General features: G+C 45.4%; 1 protein-coding gene across 4 annotated transcripts in view; it reads right to left on the reverse strand.

Annotated features, from left to right (window-relative positions):
• Nucleotides 1–18,511, reverse strand: part of LOC126272753 (uncharacterized) — a 451,358-nt gene that overhangs the window by 35,942 nt on the left and 396,905 nt on the right. For 3 of the 4 annotated variants that reach the window (XM_049975856.1, XM_049975857.1, XM_049975858.1), the window contains exon 2: nt 1,122–1,375. In XM_049975856.1, the coding sequence (XP_049831813.1) occupies nt 1,122–1,374 (253 nt within the window). In that variant the 5' untranslated portion in view covers nt 1,375. Of the gene's footprint in view, nt 1–1,121; nt 1,376–10,501; nt 10,845–18,511 lie in introns of those variants that run through there. The other variant, XM_049975855.1, reaches the window with a different exon arrangement.

Below are 18,511 nucleotides of genomic sequence, written 5' to 3' on the forward strand. Positions count from 1 at the left end.
CAATTCATTAGCCTGACAGGGATGGAGGATCAAATGGTAGCAGTTACACACCAACTACAGCGCTCAAATGCGACCAGTGTACTGTTTTAAGAGAATGGCTATTATTTTCTCCTGTGGCGTTACACACTCCACAAGCCATTGTGCTGTGCATGATGGATGATACTTCATACCAATATTGATGATTTTCTGTCCTATTCCATTTGCATACTGAGGGAGGGAAAAATGTCTTATGAATCCTTGGGCGCCCCAATCTCTTGCTCTTTCTGATGACCCCATCGTAAGGTATGTGTTGGGGGCGAAAGTCTTCTTCGTGTACAGGACCTATAAAATCGTTCAACAGGGTTTCACGAGAACTATTTTGACCTTCTTTAAAGGATTCTGTAACACTATCCTAGTAGCGCATCTCCTCATTTGTTTGGTGTCTGTTGTCACGCTTCCGCGATAAATCTAAGAGAATCTGAAATAATTCTATATTCCACAGCATCAGTGGCACACGGCCATATCAAGCAGTGAATGTCCTCATCTAAGCGAGAGAAAATGCTTGTGAAGTTTCTCGCCCTTGCACATAACTTTCTCGTATGGCAGGAACAAACACCCGTCAGTCAAACATTAGAGCACCAGTATGAGAACTGAGTGCTGTTTAGCTTCTGATCTGTCGATTATTTTAAATGATAATGGCACGAGTGTGATGCGGGCCTACAGGTTGTGTGTGTTGCCAGACACCCTCTGCAAAGTATCTAGAGGGAGGTTGAGGTGTTTCAGAGTGAGTCTATCATTACTATCATATTTTGATTTGGTTGCACAGTGTATTGAAGTCTTAACCAGTTTTAAGGACATTTATTACTACTTTATAGTGACAAGGCAACTGTTTAGTTTATAAGACAATAGTAGTAGTAGTAGTAGTAGTAGTAGTAGTGATGATGGTGGTGGTGGTGGTGGTACTAGCAATTTAAAAATCTACTGATGCTCACCGACATCGCCACACTCACCGACATCGCCACACTCACCGACATCGCCACACTCACCGACATCGCCACACTCACCGACATCGCCACACTCACCAACATCGCCACACTCACCAACATCGCCACAGCTGTAATGCGTAGTAGGTGTAGGCTTACCCTTCCTGGTGGCCTTGGGCGACGGCTGGTCGTGCATGCTGCGCGGCCGCTCCCGCTGGTGCGCGCCGCGGCCGCCCGCGCCGGCGCCCGCCGCTGCCCCTCCCTGGTGCCCCGTGGTGGCGCCCAGCGGCGGCGGCTGGTCCAGCGAGCAGTCGGGCGTCGCCGGCTGCGACTCGCACGCGTCCTGGCTGAGCGGGCTCAGCGACACCAGCTGCGGGCTTGGGTCCGAGCAGCGCCGCTTGAACAGCCGCATCCTGCAACATGCGGTCGCCACGTCAAGCCCTCTGTCGGTACCTCGAACTACACAGTTGGCAGCAATTCACAATACAGCAACAGAGTAAACTCTGCAGGCTCGTCTAGCTCCTGCGAAGGAACCATATCCACTTAGAGTTTTGATACATGCCAACAGATCTACATCTACATCTACATCCATACTCCACAAGCCACCTGACGATGTGTGGCGGAGGGTACCCTGAGTACCTCTATCGGTTCTCCCTTCTATTCCAGTCTCGTATTGTACGTGGAAAGAAGGATTGTCGGTATGCTTCTGTGTGGGCTCCAATCTCTCTGATTTTATCCTCATGGTCTCTTTGTGAGATATACGTAGGAGGGAGCAATATACTGCTTGACTCTTCGGTGAAGGTATGTTCTAGATACTTTAACAAAAGCCCGTACCGAGCTACTGAGCGTCTCTCCTGCAGAGTCTTCCACTGGAGTTTATCATCTCCGTAACGCTTTCGCAATTACTAAATGATCCTGTAACGAAGCGCGCTGCTCTCCGTCGGATCTTCTTTATCTCTTCTATCAACCCTACCTGGTGCGGATCCCACATTGCTGAGCAGTATTCAAGCAGTGGGCGAACAAGCGTACTGTAACCTACTTCCTTTGTTGTCGTATTGCATTTCCTTAGGATTCTTCCAATGAATCTCAGTCTGGCATCTGCTTTACCGACGATCAATTTTATATGATCATTCCATTTTAAATCACTCCTAATGCGTACTCCCAGATAATTTATGGAATTAACTGCTTCCAGTTGCTGACCTGCTATTTTGTAGCTAAATGATAAGGGACCTATCTTTCTATGTATTCGCATCACATTACACTTGTCTACATTGAGATTCAATTGCCATTCCGTGCACCATGCGTCAATTCGCTGCAGATCCTCCTGCATTTCAGTACAATTTTCCATTGTTGCAACCTCTCGATACACCACAGCATCATCTGCAAAAAGCCTCAGTGAACTTCCGATGTCATCCACCAGGTCATTTATGTATATTGTGAATAGCAACGGTCCTATGACACTCCCCTGCGGCACACTTGAAATCACTCTTACTTCGGAAGACTTCTCTCCATTGAGAATGACATGCTGCGTTGTGTTATCTAGGAACTCCACAATCCAATCACACAATTGATCTGATAGTCCGTATGCTCTTAATTTGTTCACTAAACGACTGTGGGGAACTGTGTCAAACGCCTTGCGGAAGTCAAGAAACATGGCATCTACCTGTGAACCCGTGTCTAAGGCCCTCTGAGTCTCGTGGACGAATAGCGCGAGCTGGGTTTCACACGACCGTCTTTTTCGAAACTCATGCTGATTCCTACAGAGTAGATTTCTAGTCTCCAGAAAAGACATTATACTCGAACATAATACGTGTTCCAAAATTCTACAACTGATCGACGTTAGAGAAATAGGTCTATAGTTCTGCACATCTGTTCGACGTCCCTTCTTGAAAACGGGGATGACCTGTGCCCTTTTCCAATCCTTTGGAACGCTTGGCTCTTCTAGAGACCTACGGTACACCGCTGCAAGAAGGGGGGCAAGTTCCTTCGCGTACTGTGTGTAAAATCGAACTGGTATTCCACCAGGACCGGCGGTCTTTCCTCTTTTGAGCGATTTTAATTGTTTCTCTATCCCTCTGTCGTCTACTTCGATATCTACCATTTTGTCAACTGTGCGACAATCTAGAGAAGGAAGCACAGTGCAGTGAAACAGCTGTGAAACAGCTTTGGAAGAAGACATTTAGTAATTCGGCCTTTAGTCTGTCATCCTCTGTTTCAATACCATTTTGGTCAGAGAGTGTCTGGACATTTTGTTTTGATCCACCTACCGCTTTGACATAGGACCAAAATTTCTTAGGATTTTCTGCCAAGTCAGTACATAGAACTTTACTTTCGAATTCATTAAAAGCCTCTCGCATAGCCCTCCTCATACTGCATTTCGCTTAGCGTAATTTTTGTTTGTCTGCAAGGCTTTGGCTATGTTTATGTTTGCTGTGAAGTTCCCTTTGCTTCCGCAGCAGTTTTCTAACTCGGTTGTTGTACCACGGTGGCTCTTTCCCATCTCTTACGATCTTGCTTGGCACATACTCATCTAACGCATATTGTACGATGGTTTTGAACTTTGTCCACTGATCCTCAACACTATCTGCACTTGAGACAAAACTTTTGTGTTCAGCCGTCAGGTACTCTGTAATTTGATTTTTGTCACTTTTGCTAAACAGAAAAATCTTCCTACCTTTTTTAATATTTCTATTTACGGCTGAAATCATCGATGCAGTAACCGCTTTATGACGCTGATTCCCTGTTCTGCATTAACTGATTCAAATAGTTCAGGTCTGTTTGTCACCAGAAGGTCTAATATGTTATCGCCACGAGTCGGTTTTCTGTTTAACTGCTCAAGGTAGTTTTCAGATAAAGCACTTAAAAATATTTCACTGGATTCTTTGTCCCTGCCACCCGTTATGAACGTTTGAGTCTCCCAGTCTATATCCGGCAAATTAAAATCTCCACCCAGAACTGTAACATGGTGGGGAAATCTACTCGAAATATTTTCCAAATTATTCTTCAGGTGCTGAGCCACAACAGCTGCTGAGCCCGGGGGCCTATAGAGACATCCAATTACCCTGTCTGAGCCTGCTTTAACCGTGACCTTCACCCAAATCATTTCAAAATTCGAATCTCCGTCAATTTCCTTCGATACTATTGCACTTCTTATCGCTATAAACACGCCTCCCCCTTCACTGTCCAGCCTCTCTCTGCGGTATACATTCCAATCCGAGTTTAGGATTTCATTACTGTTTACGTCTGGTTTCAGCCAACTTTCTGTTCCTAGTACTATATGGGCGTTGTGACCGTTTATTAATGAGAGCAGTTCTGGGACCTTTCTATAGACGCTCCTGCAGTTTACTATTAGCACATTAATATTGTTATTCCTTGTTGCATTTTGCCTACTCCTGCCTTGCAGCGTCTCAGGAGGCGTCTTGTCGGGCCTAGGGAGGGAATTCTCTAACCTAAAAAAACCCCATGTGCACTCCACACGTACTCCGCTACCCTCGTAGCCGCTTCCGGCGTGTAGTGCACGTCTGACCTATTCAGGAGGACCCTACATTTCTCCACCCGATAGCGGAGGTCGAGAAATTTGCACCCCAGCTCTCCGCAGAATCGTCTGAGCCTCTGGTTTAAGCCTTCCACTCGGCTCCAAACCAGAGGACCGCGATCGGTTCTGGGAACGATACTACAAATAGTTAGCTCTGATTCCACCCCGCGAGCGAGGCTTTCCGCCTTCACCAATTCCGCCAACCGCCTGTACGAACTGAGGATGACCTCTGAACCCAGACGGCAGGAGTCATTTGTGCCGACATGAGCAACAATTTGCAGTCGGGTGCACCCAGTGCTCTCTATCGCCGCCGATAGGGCCTCCTCCACATCTCGGATGAGACCCCCCGGCAAGCAGACAGAGTGAACACTGGCCTTCTTCCCCGACCATTCCGCTATTTCCCTAAGGGGCTCCATCACCCGCCTAACGTTGGAGCTCCCAATAACTAATAAACCCCTCCCCCCGTGTGCCTGCTCGGACCTTGCTGAAGGAGCAGCCACATGTCCACTCACAGGCAGAGTGGGCGGTGCCACACGGCCAGCCTCCACATTGACCCTCCGCCTCGTGCGCCGCGAACGCCGCTGAACCCGCCACCCCCCTTGGGGAGAGGGTGGCCCAACCGGGCCCGGTACCCGCGAAGATGTCTCGACAGCAGGGACAGCATGTAACACCTGGGGTGTATCTTGCGACGCACCAGATTCCCCACTGCCGCTACACTCCGAGGCAGCAGCCTGAAGAAGGCTGACCGCGGCCATCAACACGCTCAGCTGTTCGCGAAGAGTGGCCAGCTCCTCCTGCGTCCGTACACAGCAGTCACACATCCTTTCCATCCTAAGGAATCAATTTACTGAAGAGACTTAATCAACTTTTAACTAGACTGCTAATTCACTAAAGGCGGCTGATTATTGACTGAACTGTGATTGCTAAACACTTCTTGTAGAAAACAATGAAAATAGCACTACCTGTCTCTGGACTGTATTGAAAACAAACACTAGCACTACTGGCACTATGGTTGACTAAAGGGACTCTCTGACTGTATTCAAAACAAACACGAGATCTATGGAACACTTAATAGCACTCGACTATTAAAGCTTCCTAAAAGCAAAAACACGCAGAAGAAGAAGTGACAAGCAAGAAAAATACAGTTAATACTTAAATTAAGGTAGCTCGCTGCACAGCAGACGTGAAGCAGACGGCGGTTAGGGCGACACCTGAAGAACGAGAGGTGTGGATGAAACAATATGGCAGTGCGTTCAATTATGTGCAGTGTAGAAAAGAGAGCAGTAATAATTTTATGGTCAGAGCACTCCAAGAAGAGTTATCCAAAGCAGAAGCCATCTCAAGTTTTTCAACAATACTATGTCGAATTTAGCTAATCCAAGATCTGAGCTGAGGCGGGATGGGGTGAGGAGGGGGCACCACATATTACTTTTGCAGATGATGGAGAAACAGTTTTCAGATGTCGTTTACGTTTTCTGGCTTTCTTTAAATTCATACTGAATTGATATATCTGTAAATTGAAGGTGGGGCGAGGAAGAAAGGAAAGGTGAGGGATCACTGCTCCCCTTCCCATTGCTCTCTTCCCCTCTCCACCTACAATTTACATTTATGTGTAACAGCTGCGGATTCTGCGTGGTGTCTGTTCTTTCAGACCTCCAGTGGAAATCTCGGACGAGCGAATTCGAAGGAAATAGACAGGGGCTGCGAATAGGTGGTGCTCGATGGAAGTTTGGATCGGCCGTGTTGCGAGCCGAGATAGTCCGTGCAGTTGCGATAACTTTATGTCCCGGATGGCCCAGTGGTTACCGCACTTGCCTGGTAAGCAGGAGATCCAAGGTTCGAGTCCCGGTCCGGCAAACATTTTCACTTGTCGCCGCCGACTCCGCGTAATGTCCCAATGCAGCTGATAGCAGCCATCTCTCCCCTTTCCTTTCTTCCCTTCTCCACCTTCAATTTACATATAATGTATAACAGCTGAGGATTCTGCGTGGTGTCTGATCTTTCAGACATGTCCGAAAGAACAGATACCACACATTCATATGATACGTGTGTGGTTTGGCCTGGCAGGATGCGCGTTCGGCTTGCGACCCGTTTGTACATTGGAGGTAGGAGGAGGAGGAGGGAGGCAAAATGGCGTCCTCAGCCTCTCGCTAGGTACGTTCTTGAGCTAGTCGCTAATAATGAAATAAAATGTTTATTTTAAATAAACAGCCTACGCCGTTAATTGACTTCTCCTAAGAAACTGACATCGGCTGTCGCCACGCACATGACGACGACTACCTTACAAGAGTGTTGCGGAGGTATGGTGGCAACGGATTATTGAACGGGGTGTGCACAGATGCGTTTAGAAATTAATCTGCATGTGATGCAGGAGCTGAGCTTCGGTCATCCCAGTAAAACCTCATGTTCAGAATGTGGAATGTGAGAACTGGCACACTTTTCCAAAATGTTTTAGCCAATGGGTTGCAAGTCAAATTCGGATTCCCTCGTAACTACGGATTACCGAGGTCTTGAAGGATAGTAAACTACCTTTAACGTACGTATTTAGCATGCTCAGTGACGAAACCGAGATGCGATACTCTTGCCGAAGCTTCCTGTAAAGTGTCGTCACAGTGCGCAAGACAAGAATGCATCATTTAAACCAGAAAGCAGTCTTCAGAATGGCAGCACACGTCTCCTTCTGAAAAGAACTTCTCTTATGACTACTCAGCCGTTAAAGCCGTCCTCACACGATGTTGTGTGAAAACGAACGTTGAGCGCGACGAGATGTGGCGCTGAAACGTGGCATTTCATCTTACGAAGCATTTACGAGCGCGAACAATAGAAGAGGTACCGGCGTATTTTCCCAACGCTCTATGAAATATGATCCAGCGCGATGAAAGATCGCTTTCTTCATTACGGGCCGAGCCGAACAGTCTTCCTTCGCTGTAAGGTGCTTTTGCAGGCAACAGAGGTAGAAAGATTTTGGAAGCTTAAATGACGAGGTTTTAGTGTTGCAATTGATGATTTTTATTTACAATTTGCATGCTTTGAAAATATGCTGTTCCAAAATACCGGCACATTAAAGCATAGTCAGAAACTGCTCGTTTTTGGTATGATTTGTTGAAATATCGGAGAGATGTACGTCCAAATCGAAAGACATTGTTGGGAATATAAGCCTGTCAATAGTTTTTACTCAACCGAAATCAGTCTGTACCCCCAATGATGTTGCTGAAGTGAAAACTTTGTTCGATGCGAAGTTGGAAGCTTTGGAGGCAAATGAGTCAGTAAGGGCACTTACACGATCGTGAAAAGGCACGCACGAAGAGCGAATTAGACACATTCAGTTTCTGCAGTCTGGGGACGTAGGTTGAAAACTTGGTTTGGTTTTCTAGTACGTTGTTAATGTTTTTTGCTCGTCGCCGTGGCCCAGTTGTCTAATGTACGCGTATGAGGAGGCACTCGACTCGGATGTAAGCCAGTTCGAATCCTGGCGGTGGGTAAAATTTTCACAGCCATTATTTGACCAGGAAGGGAAAGAGAGGTGGCGTAAATTTCGTTAACACTGATCTTCGTGCGAATATCCTGGATTAAATTTCAGATGTCTCCATTGTGTCTCGTGAAGTGAGGGCATGCGACACTGTTCATGGTAATTTGTTTATTGAATGGGAACGTTAAGCCCGGCGGGTCCCTAGGTGGTATTGGGGAGCAGGAGGCCATGCATATCATCATCATCATCATCATCATCATCATAATCATCATAATATAAGTACCCTATACACGGATCCATTACATTCACCTAAACCCAACAAATACACATGCGACGCATTCTCATATATCTACAAGGAAACGCACCCATATGTGCGGAGGAAGAACCCTAATTCCACTCGGCGGCTGAATCCAACCCGTGGCCTATCTCAAACGACAATGTCAAACGACAATGTCAAACGACAATGTCAAACGACAATGTCAAACGACAATGTCAAACGACAATGTCAAACGACAATGTCAAACGACAATGTCAAACGACGCTTAAAATTTTTAATGGTTTATGTCTCGGATAAAATTTAATTTTATTAAAGATCTTTAAGTTACTCGATATTTCGTTATTTCATGTTCGACAACGCCTAGTGAAGTTAGCAGCTATTGCAACAAAATCTGAGAAGGAGGGAGGGAGTGAGGGATGAATCATTGAGGTACACGATGTAACCTTCGTTGTGCTATAAATACGTAAATTTAGGTGAGATGACGAGGCCAGCCATATATGATCATGATGCCAACAATCTGCGTACAGATATGCCTGCATGTAGGTGGAGAATATAAGAATTACGATTCCTGCCGGCCGGAGTGGCCGTGCGGTTCTAAGCGCTACACTCTGGAGCCGAAAGATCGCTATGGTCGCAGGTTCGAATCCTGCCTCGGGCATCAATGTGTGTGATGTCCTTAGGTTAGTTAGATTTAATTCGTTCTAAGTTCTCGGCGACTGATGACCTCAAAAGTTAAGTCGCATAGTGCTCAGAGCCATTTGAACCATTTTTTATTATGATTCCAGAATGCATCTTTCACTCTGTAGATAGGATTATTCTGAAGCTTCCTGGCAGATTGAAACATGGTCTGACTGGAAATTGAAACTGTAACCTTGCTTTTCACAACTAGTCCTCTCACCGAATAAGCTATTCAGGTACTTACAATTTTAAATACGGCTGTGAGACAGCAACCGTGTAAGAATATGACTTGCATAAGACAGCCAGTCGGTCGTAATAAGATTTAGCTTGATCTGGATTCGACATCAACTATGGGTATCTTCATCAACAAAAAATAAAAACCAAAAACAATTACCTGTTAAAGGTTACAAATCCATTAATAAAGAGGAAAAACCAATAATAGATGGTTATTATACTGAACAAATTTATGAGGTGACTATATTCACATGTAGTGACAGTTGAACATACATTTAGGAACAACTCGTTACATGAAATAACTTCTTAAAATCGCATTTAAAACATTAAAAATTCCAGGTATTGAAACTGACAATGTTACTTCTCAGTAAAAACTGCTACGTCAATTATAATACCTGTAATTTTTTATAGGGTTTTAAATATGATTTTAAAAAGTTTTTTGTATGACGAGAGCACTTTACTCGTAAATATGTTATGACTACATGTTAGTATAGTCACCTCAAATTTGTTGAATGTAATAACCGTCCAGTATTCGTTTTTCCTCTATATTGATGGTTTCGTAATCTCTTATAGGTAAAAGTTTTTGTTTTCATTTTCTCATGAAGACACCCACAGTCGCTATCGAAACCAAGTCAAGTTATATATTATTGCAATAGGTAGGCTGTGCTATACAAATATCATTCACGTTAAGACTGACTATGTTCAAAAACTCTCTACGTATTAATTTGAAATTAACAACAGCCTCAGTTGCAATGTTTACCTAGATTTACCTATGTTTCTGTTGGGATAACCCAACCTTCTACAGAATAAAATGAACTACGATTTGTCCATAACCATGGTTCCTTTTATTCTGAAGCAGGTTGGGTTACCCCAACTGAAACCTAGGTACATCTAGGTAAACATTGCAACTGAGGCTGTTGTTAATTTAAAATTAATTTTTATTCAGTTGCTGACAGGGCGGCGAAATGCTGAAAATATTAGAACTATCTACATGTTTCCAGACTACACAAAACGTCTTCTGCATACCTTGCGGTACTAACACGATGTATGTACGACAGAAAGTAGGAAGACAATACTGTCAAATTAAAGTAAGCCGGCGAGAGGACTGGTTGTGACAAGGTTCCGGGTTCGATTCCTAGTCCGGCACAGTTTCAATCTGCCAGTAAGTCCCGGTCTGGCACACGTTTCTAAACTGCCAGGAAGTTTCATTATTACAAGTGCTTAAAGAATAAACGCAATGGCTTATGACGTAAAAATATCTGTCGCTGTTAATAAACGACTGTGCCGCAAATGCAACAGGATCAAACGTCCGCAAAGGTTGTAGAATTTAGTGCATACGGACTTACCTGTCCCACGAGGCAGCATCGTCAGCCTTTTGTACGTAATAGATATGCATCATCATTCCTGGTACCGTATGTTCCAGGAAGTATGTATACATCATTCCACTGTCAACAGGAACACTTTTCACACATTCCGGAAAGTCTGGAGAGGCTACGAATTGCTACGGAACGCTAATTCCCATTTAATTTAGATACTAATCAGATGCCGAACTCTTCGGAAGAAATCCTTTCAAAGGAGTAACCTTACATACAAGAAGACAGGCTCTCGCGGTGACGACCTAAGGACAGCGCATTTCGTCCTATGTAATACAGCTGCCGCCTAGGACACCTCGTCCCCATGACGAAGCGTCCAGACCGCCCGCCTGCGGGCCTCGGACGGAACAGAACGTCGGTTCTACACTCCGCGGCGCGTCTCAGAACAGAACTAAGGCGGCGGCGGTCTGGGAGAGACGTTGCCCGGAGAAAGCCAGCCGTGGTTTTTCACTCTCGACTGAAGCGTCGCCTAGAGCCTCTTCGGTGGTAATTGACGTTCTCCTATGACGCGGCGCTGTCGCTGCCCAGGGCGAGCGTACTCTCTCCGGGAGCGTGGCCGCCTCTCCGGCCATAAATCGAAACGGAGAACCTCGACCTGTCCCGACCTGCTGCCGTGCTCTACCAGACTGACAAAAAACGCATTCTGCGGTCTCCGCATCGGATTTCTGTCGGTCGCCCGACTCAGGAGACCGTTGGCGCGGCCGCCGAAGGACGTTTTGTAACAGAGTAAGAGCCGAGGAATTCCGATCGTCTGCTGCTGCCGCGATGACGGTCTGTTCTGTTCTTCCGAGTTTCTTGTCGCCACGAAACGGCTGTCGTCGGCTCCTAAGGAATGCTGTCCGAACAGTGGGCTTACTGACGCCTGGGCGGCACCTTGTCCACAGTGTTTTTACAGCCTTTAGAAGCTGAGAGACTGCATTTAGTCGCTAAGACTGCTGCTGCACTACTGATTAGTTTGTAACTCTGTGTGTGTGTGTGTGGGGGGGGGGGGGGGGGGAACAGGGCAAGGGTGGGGGTGGGATATGTGCATGGTAAACTCTACTTTCACCGACATATCTCGGAGGTTGTTCAGCAACATTTTCTGAGCATTATGCATTACTGACAATCTTCGAAGCCAGCCGGAGTGGCCGAGCGGTTCTAGGCGCTTCAGTCTGGAACCACGCGATCGCTACGGTCGCAGGTTCTAATCCTGCCTCGGGCATGGATGTGTGTGATGTCCTTAGGTTAGTTAAGTTTAAATAGTTTAAGTTCTAGGGGACTGATGACCTCAGATGTCAAGTCCCGTAGTGCTCAGAGCCACAACCTTCGCAAACCAAAAATAGGAGGTTCAGCTTTGAAAATCAGGAGGGACTAGTGATTAAAAACCGTGGCTTATTTTCAGTGGAATCACGAGGCATGCAATTTGACACACTCCCTGTGACGTCAACAAGCTAGTCCATGAATGCAATGGGATAAAATGTCCGCAACAGGTTGTAGAACTTAGTGCTTAAGGACTCACCTGTCTCATGAGGCAGCATCGTCTGCTCTTTGTATGAAATATATATGCATCATTCCTGGTACTGGTATTCCACAAATGAAAACACTACGTCTACCCAAAATGTTGACGCCATATCTTTAGTCTGTAGTGCAGCTTATTGGCAAATCGAGTTTTTAACTAGGCAATGTACGTAATCATTCAGATTTAATCACACCACTACTGTCACTTTTTTAATTTAATTAAAGAAAGGAGAAATTATAAAAGTGCAGCAAATGAAGAAGGCGAAAGGGAAAACAAATGTTTAAAAAATGAGACTGACAGGACGATCCAAATTGCTAAGCAGTATTGGCTAGACGGCAAATATAAGGATTTGGAAGCAAATTTCACTAGCGGACTTATCTGACAGAAAATTAATGCCGCCACGAAGCAAGGAATGTGTCCGGTTGCGAGAGAGATCGGACTGAAAAGGGGAAAAAAGTAGCACCAAATTCAGAAAGAGAGCCTTTTTGAAGAAGAATACTTTTGTGGACCTGGGATCACAGATTAACCGTAAGTTGTGAAACAGCGGTTTTTTTTTTCTTCTTCTTCTCGCTCCGAACATAAGACACGTTTTTCTCGAAACAAAACTTTTCAGTGGGCGAAGATCTGTGGAGCTCGACAGAGTAACCGATTTATTGTTGTTGTTTTAAATGGAAGAATTCAATTTAGTGGGCCTTAGAGCTTTTTTGCATTCAAATTGTAAATATTTCTTTAAACATTTGAAATTAGAAAAACAGGCCTAGAAGTTAACATGTTTTTCGAATAGTTGCCATTTTTGCTTCGAGGTATTTTTCAAAACCCCATCGTGATGGTCCCTACATTCCTTCTAATTAATGAATTTTGTGTTTTTGTGGGTGTCAGAAATAATAATTCACAAGAGCTGCTGCCGTCATTTTTCATTTGTTACTATACGTATTTTTTCATCCATGAGCGCATGTGTAATGGAGAGGTAAATTCCTTCTATGAAAATTTATAAAATTCACCCGCTTTTCATTTCTATCGATCAGAACTCTCCTTTACCTTTTGACCACCATCGGGACGAACACTATGTGATCAAAAGTATCCGGACACTCCAAAAAAACATACGTTTTTCATATTAGGTGCATTGTGCGGCCACCTACTGCCAGGTACTTAATATCAGCGATCTCAGTAGTCATTAGACATCGTGAGAGAGCAGAAGGGGGCGCTCCGAGGAACTCACGAACTTAGAATGTGGTCAGGTGATTGGGTGTCGCTTGTGTCATTCGTCTGCACGCGAGATTCCCACAGTCCTAAAAACCCCTAGGTCAACTGTTTCCGATATGATAGTGAAGTGGAACGTGAAGGGACACGTACAGAACAAAAGCGTACAGGCTGACCTCGTCTGTTGATTGACAGAGACCGCAGACAGTTGAAGAGGGTCGTAATGTGTAATAGGCACACATCTATCCAGACCATCACAGAGGAATTACAAACTGCATCACGATCCACTGCAAGTACTATGATAGTTAGGCAGGAGGTTAGAAAACTTAGATTTTATGGTCGAGAGGCTGCTCACACGCCGCACATAACTCTGGTAAATGCCAAGCGACGCTTCGCTTGGTCTACGGAGCGTAAACGTTGGACAACTGAACAGTGGAAAAACAGTGTGTGGAGTGACGAATCACGGTACACAATGTGGCGATCCGACAGCAGGGTGTGGGTATGGCGAATGCCCGGTGAACGTCATCTGCCAGCGTGTGTAGTGCCAACAGTAAAATTCGGTGGCAGTGGTGTTATGGTGTGGTCTTGTTTTCCATGGAGAGGGCTTGCACCACTTGTTTTGCGTGGCACTGTCATAGCAAAGGGCTACATTGATGTTTTAAGCACCCTCTTGCTTCCCACTGTTGAGAGCAATTCGGAGATGGCGATTGCATCTTTCAACACGATCGAGCACCTGTTCATAATACACGGCCTGTGGCGGAGTGGTTACAAGACAATAACATCCCTGTAATGGACTGACCTGCACAGAGTCCTGACCTGAATCCTATAGAATACCTTTGCGATATTTTGGAACTTGACTTCGTGCCAGGCCTCACCGGCCGACATCGATACCCCTCCTCAGTGCGACACATCGTGAGGAATGGGCTGCCATCCCCCATGAAACCTTCCAGCACCTGACTGAGCGTATGTTCGCGAGAGTGGGTGCTGTCATCAAGGCTATGGTTGTATCAACACCATACTGAATTCCAGCATTACCGATGGAGGGCGCCACGAACTTTTAAGTAATTTTCAGCCAGGTGTATATTTTCATCACAGAGTGCTCCCACAACAGGTTACCAGAGAACCAACTGGAGTTCGTTACATGTTACTGTTATTTGTGTCTCTCACTGGTAAAGGGAAGTCTACTAATGGTTGGCAGAATTCTTATAATTACAGACTGCACCTTTAGGTTGAGCTGTCCTCAAGTTTCATTGCTGACCCTCTTGTCCGCATTGTCACATCGAATTAGTTCACACCTGCAGATAGGCAACCAGTTGCTAATTTCACAAAGCGGACTGCTGTCGCAACTTCCCGGGCACATCGCGCCAACGACTTGCACCCACGAATTGACACTTGGCTCGTCACAAATGAAGACCATATTGGGCAAATGTAGAGGGAGTTACAAAACTTTGGGAGATGCTCTGTCCATTTATGTGCCTCGTTTTTCAGTATGTCTTGCATATTTTAGGCAGTTGTCTTCTGAAACCCTGGAGGTACTTACGAATAATCCTGGTTGTCCTGTCCCCCGCACCCGAACCCCCTTGGAAAACAAAACGACGGGAAACACTGTCTTCATATTGATACTTCTGAGTAAGATATTAATTAAAATAACCATACATTAATGTTTTTGAAATAAAGTTGGTAGTCAAAGAGTAAGACGCATTAAGACGTGTGAAGTTTGTGGAGGTCCATTTTCATGTTGAAGACGTGAACGCCGAGCTATATTGTAGTGGTTTGGCTGAAGACAGCCTGACCACACGTGAAGACCGTAATTGCATTTGCAAGTTTTCCAACACCTTATTTCGAAGACTCCAGTGAAAGCAGATGTGGACCTGGTACGTGTGAAGCTTCGTCAAAGCTTCGAGACGTACCTGTTGTGCAACATTTTCAGTTGGTGGCACGAACTGCAATTTCATTCAGTATAATTGTGCTCTCTCAATTTCTTAGTTTTAGGAATGCTAACAAATGATGTTGTTGTTGTTGTCGTTAGTCCAGACTGGTTTGATGCAGCTCTCCATGCTACTCTATCGTGTGCAAGCTTCTTCATCTCCCAGTACCTACTACTGCTATAAATGTTAACTGCGGAAAAATATTTCGTTCTATTCTTACGTTGTCACTATTATACAATTTTTTCAGTGTATCAAGGGAACTTTGTGTATATCGTGTCTTTACACAAAGGTATAAGTCATGGGCGTACCCGGCGAGGGGCAGGGGAGGGGGACAGCTGCACACCCCCCCCCCCCCCCTTCCCGCCCAGTACAGATCCTGGGTACGCCCTTGGTATAAGTGGCCTAATGAGGACGGAGGCCACGCTTACGGCTACTAGCAGCGAGAAACTGCGATATTTCCTTCTGAAGTGGTTCAGAGAGAGGGTGGAACTCTTAGTGTAGAATCACGGTCGAACTTTATGGCGGACGTCTTTCTTGCGCGAGGCTCGTTTCCAGGCGATCAGTAACCCACGTGACGTTTTTTCCACAAGTTCAATCATTTGGGACGAGAAATGAAAAAAAAGAAGAAATTCCAGGTGTTGTTAAAACTAAGTAAAGCAAGACCGATAACTAGCTACAGATATTACAGTGAAATCATTTTATCACTGCTGTCATATCTCAAGTACTTTAATCTTTTGATTTCCATACTTACAAACAAAAATTTGAAAATAAATCTATTTCAACGGCCCTCGGCGTATTAAGTGCGGAGCAAAAAGATAGTAAATTAATAGCGTCTCGCCTAAAACGGAATATCGATATTAAGTTTCATTCAATTTATCTTTTTCCTCTCATATTCTTTGTAGGAATCTTTCGTGCAGCAGGTTGAGGTGACATTCAGAAGAGAGTGGTATATGGATAGCTTATCCAACCGTACGTTGTCTGAGAAGAAAATGAAAAAGAAAGAAATAATGTTACTTTGCGCTCAATATTTATCACTATACTCTTGCGGGGTAGTGCGACGATGCATATCTGGAACATGAAATTAATGTTTCAGCCCATGCGCAAATGCACCGAGAGATGGATGGCGGGGATTTCTCCTCTTGCGAGTGTCTGCAGTACAGTTACGGCCAGGACTGTATTTACGATGTACCACACACAAACGACAATTCCTCATCCAGATAATAGAGCGTCCGTAACTCCTGTCAAACAGGTATAAGCCATTTCTCATCAACAGTTAGCCTGTTTCTCACTTCTTCGAAAATTTATGTCACGTTTGACTCTCCTGGGCTACGTGTTGGCTAACAGCCAACTACCTATACTATCGAATTGAATAATTTTTTTTACTTGCCCTTTACAAGTTAATTAGGTGGTTTGCACAGTTATGCTCAATTTCATAAAATTTGTTGTGGGAAGTTCTATGTTATATCAATTTATTAATTATTTGTCAATTAGGTCATCATTCACTGTGGATTACAATAGCATTAATATGGGATGTGATGTGAGCGATTGCCCTTATCATGTCTATGATATGCTGAAATATTATGCAGTTAAAGGTACTGTTATGCCACAGAATGCAAAAGGGGAAAAATTAATTTTTTTTTTTAAGTTCAAGCTAGCAATGCCACTGGCGACATCAGGCAGTCTGGCGACATCAGGCAAGTCTGCTGCGGAAATGAGCAGACATTGTTACACCCATACCAATCGCCAGGCTCAAGTTACGTATTGAAAGCAAAACGTGCAAACGTGCACGGAGGGGGGGAGAGAGGGGGAGGGGGAGGGGGAGGGGGAGGGGGAGAGAGAGAGAGAGAGAGAGAGAGAGAGAGAGAGAGAGAGAGAGAGAGAGAGAGAGAGAGAGAGAGAGAGAGAGAGAGCGCTTGGTGAACTGCGAGTTGTCGAAGTTAAAAGCAAACTCATTTCTGTAAAACCAGCCATTTCCTTTCATAAAAGCATCATGCTTCATGAGACTTTGACCTCTAGTAAAGAAGCGGGTCACATATGGTCGTAATGAACAGAGTCTCGTGGTATAGCCTCCCGTCCGTCTCCATAAATGCCGCTATCCTCCGGCTCTGGATTCAGTTGAACATTAGAATTAGAATCAATGGCGTTCGTACCGAAGCACTCGATTCAACGATTATTAACGTGTAGTGACAGCCATGTATTTGATGTTCCAGCACTCTTCATGAACATGCTGCTTTTCGTTCTCGAGATGCAACATCCCAGTAACCATGAGCTGCCACTCACGGGACTTCGCATTGGCTGCCTACCAGGTTGTCTGGGGGTCTTCCAACAGCAATACATCCCCGTGGTGTTTATCGCACTAACATCATCGTTACTGCCGTGCGAGAGAGCCAATCGGCGCACTGTTCCTGATCATCGCTGCAGGCGCTTCCGCGTACCAGGGCCTAACTGTCCAACAATGGGGCCAGGATCAGCAGACTGCGCGACATCCGACAGTGCCGCACATCCTGACGGGACACCGTGCGTCATCAATATCTTCCGCAACGCGACTCAGTGTGCTCTAAGTCAGTGTGGGGCTAAAATCTAACCCTACAGATTTGCCTGCACACGATAGCCCGCAAGACTTGACGGAGCAACAGTCTTGCCAAGTTAGCGGAATTCCTCCGTGTCACCAGCTCGAGGTGTTTGCCCAAGCTGAAGATAGGACAAAGAACTGTAAATCTCAATGAATAAATATTAACTTGTTAACCACGTTTAATTAGCGCCGAAAGACGTTCCAAAGGTCCCACACCACCATACCGACAACACAGAAATCTCTCCGCTCGGCACCCCTGCAGTACTGTAACGTCCTGTTTACCAATACACTGCGAGATTGATTGATTGATTCAGGGGAGTGAAGCATGCAGCGAAGTCAACGATCCCGTCGGATTAGGGAAGAGTAGGGATGGATCTTTGCCGTGCCCCTTCAAAAGAACCATCCCGGAATTTGCCTGAAGCGATTTGGGTCAATCACGGAAAACCTAAATCAGAATGGCCGGACGTCGGTTTGAACCGTCGTCCTTTCGAATGCGAGTCCAGTTGGCTAACCACTGCGCCACCTCGCTCGGTGCATTGCGTGGGTTGCGTGGTTACAATTACACGATTTCTGGTTTTGCTACAAGGTCTTCTCCATTATGGCTTCCACACTGCAGTTAATCGGCAATAGGTTGTCGTGTTGACCCAACGATATCGCAAAATTTTAATTGCAGTGCGCTTAGGAACATCTAGGTTGTACGGTGAATCAGTGACACCGTATCACCTGGTAGGATGAATCGTGTTTCTTGTTACTCCTGCTCACTTTCGGATCGTCATCAACCGTGA

This window comes from Schistocerca gregaria, chromosome 5, assembly GCF_023897955.1.
Source record: "Schistocerca gregaria isolate iqSchGreg1 chromosome 5, iqSchGreg1.2, whole genome shotgun sequence".
Taxonomy (NCBI): domain Eukaryota; kingdom Metazoa; phylum Arthropoda; class Insecta; order Orthoptera; family Acrididae; genus Schistocerca; species Schistocerca gregaria.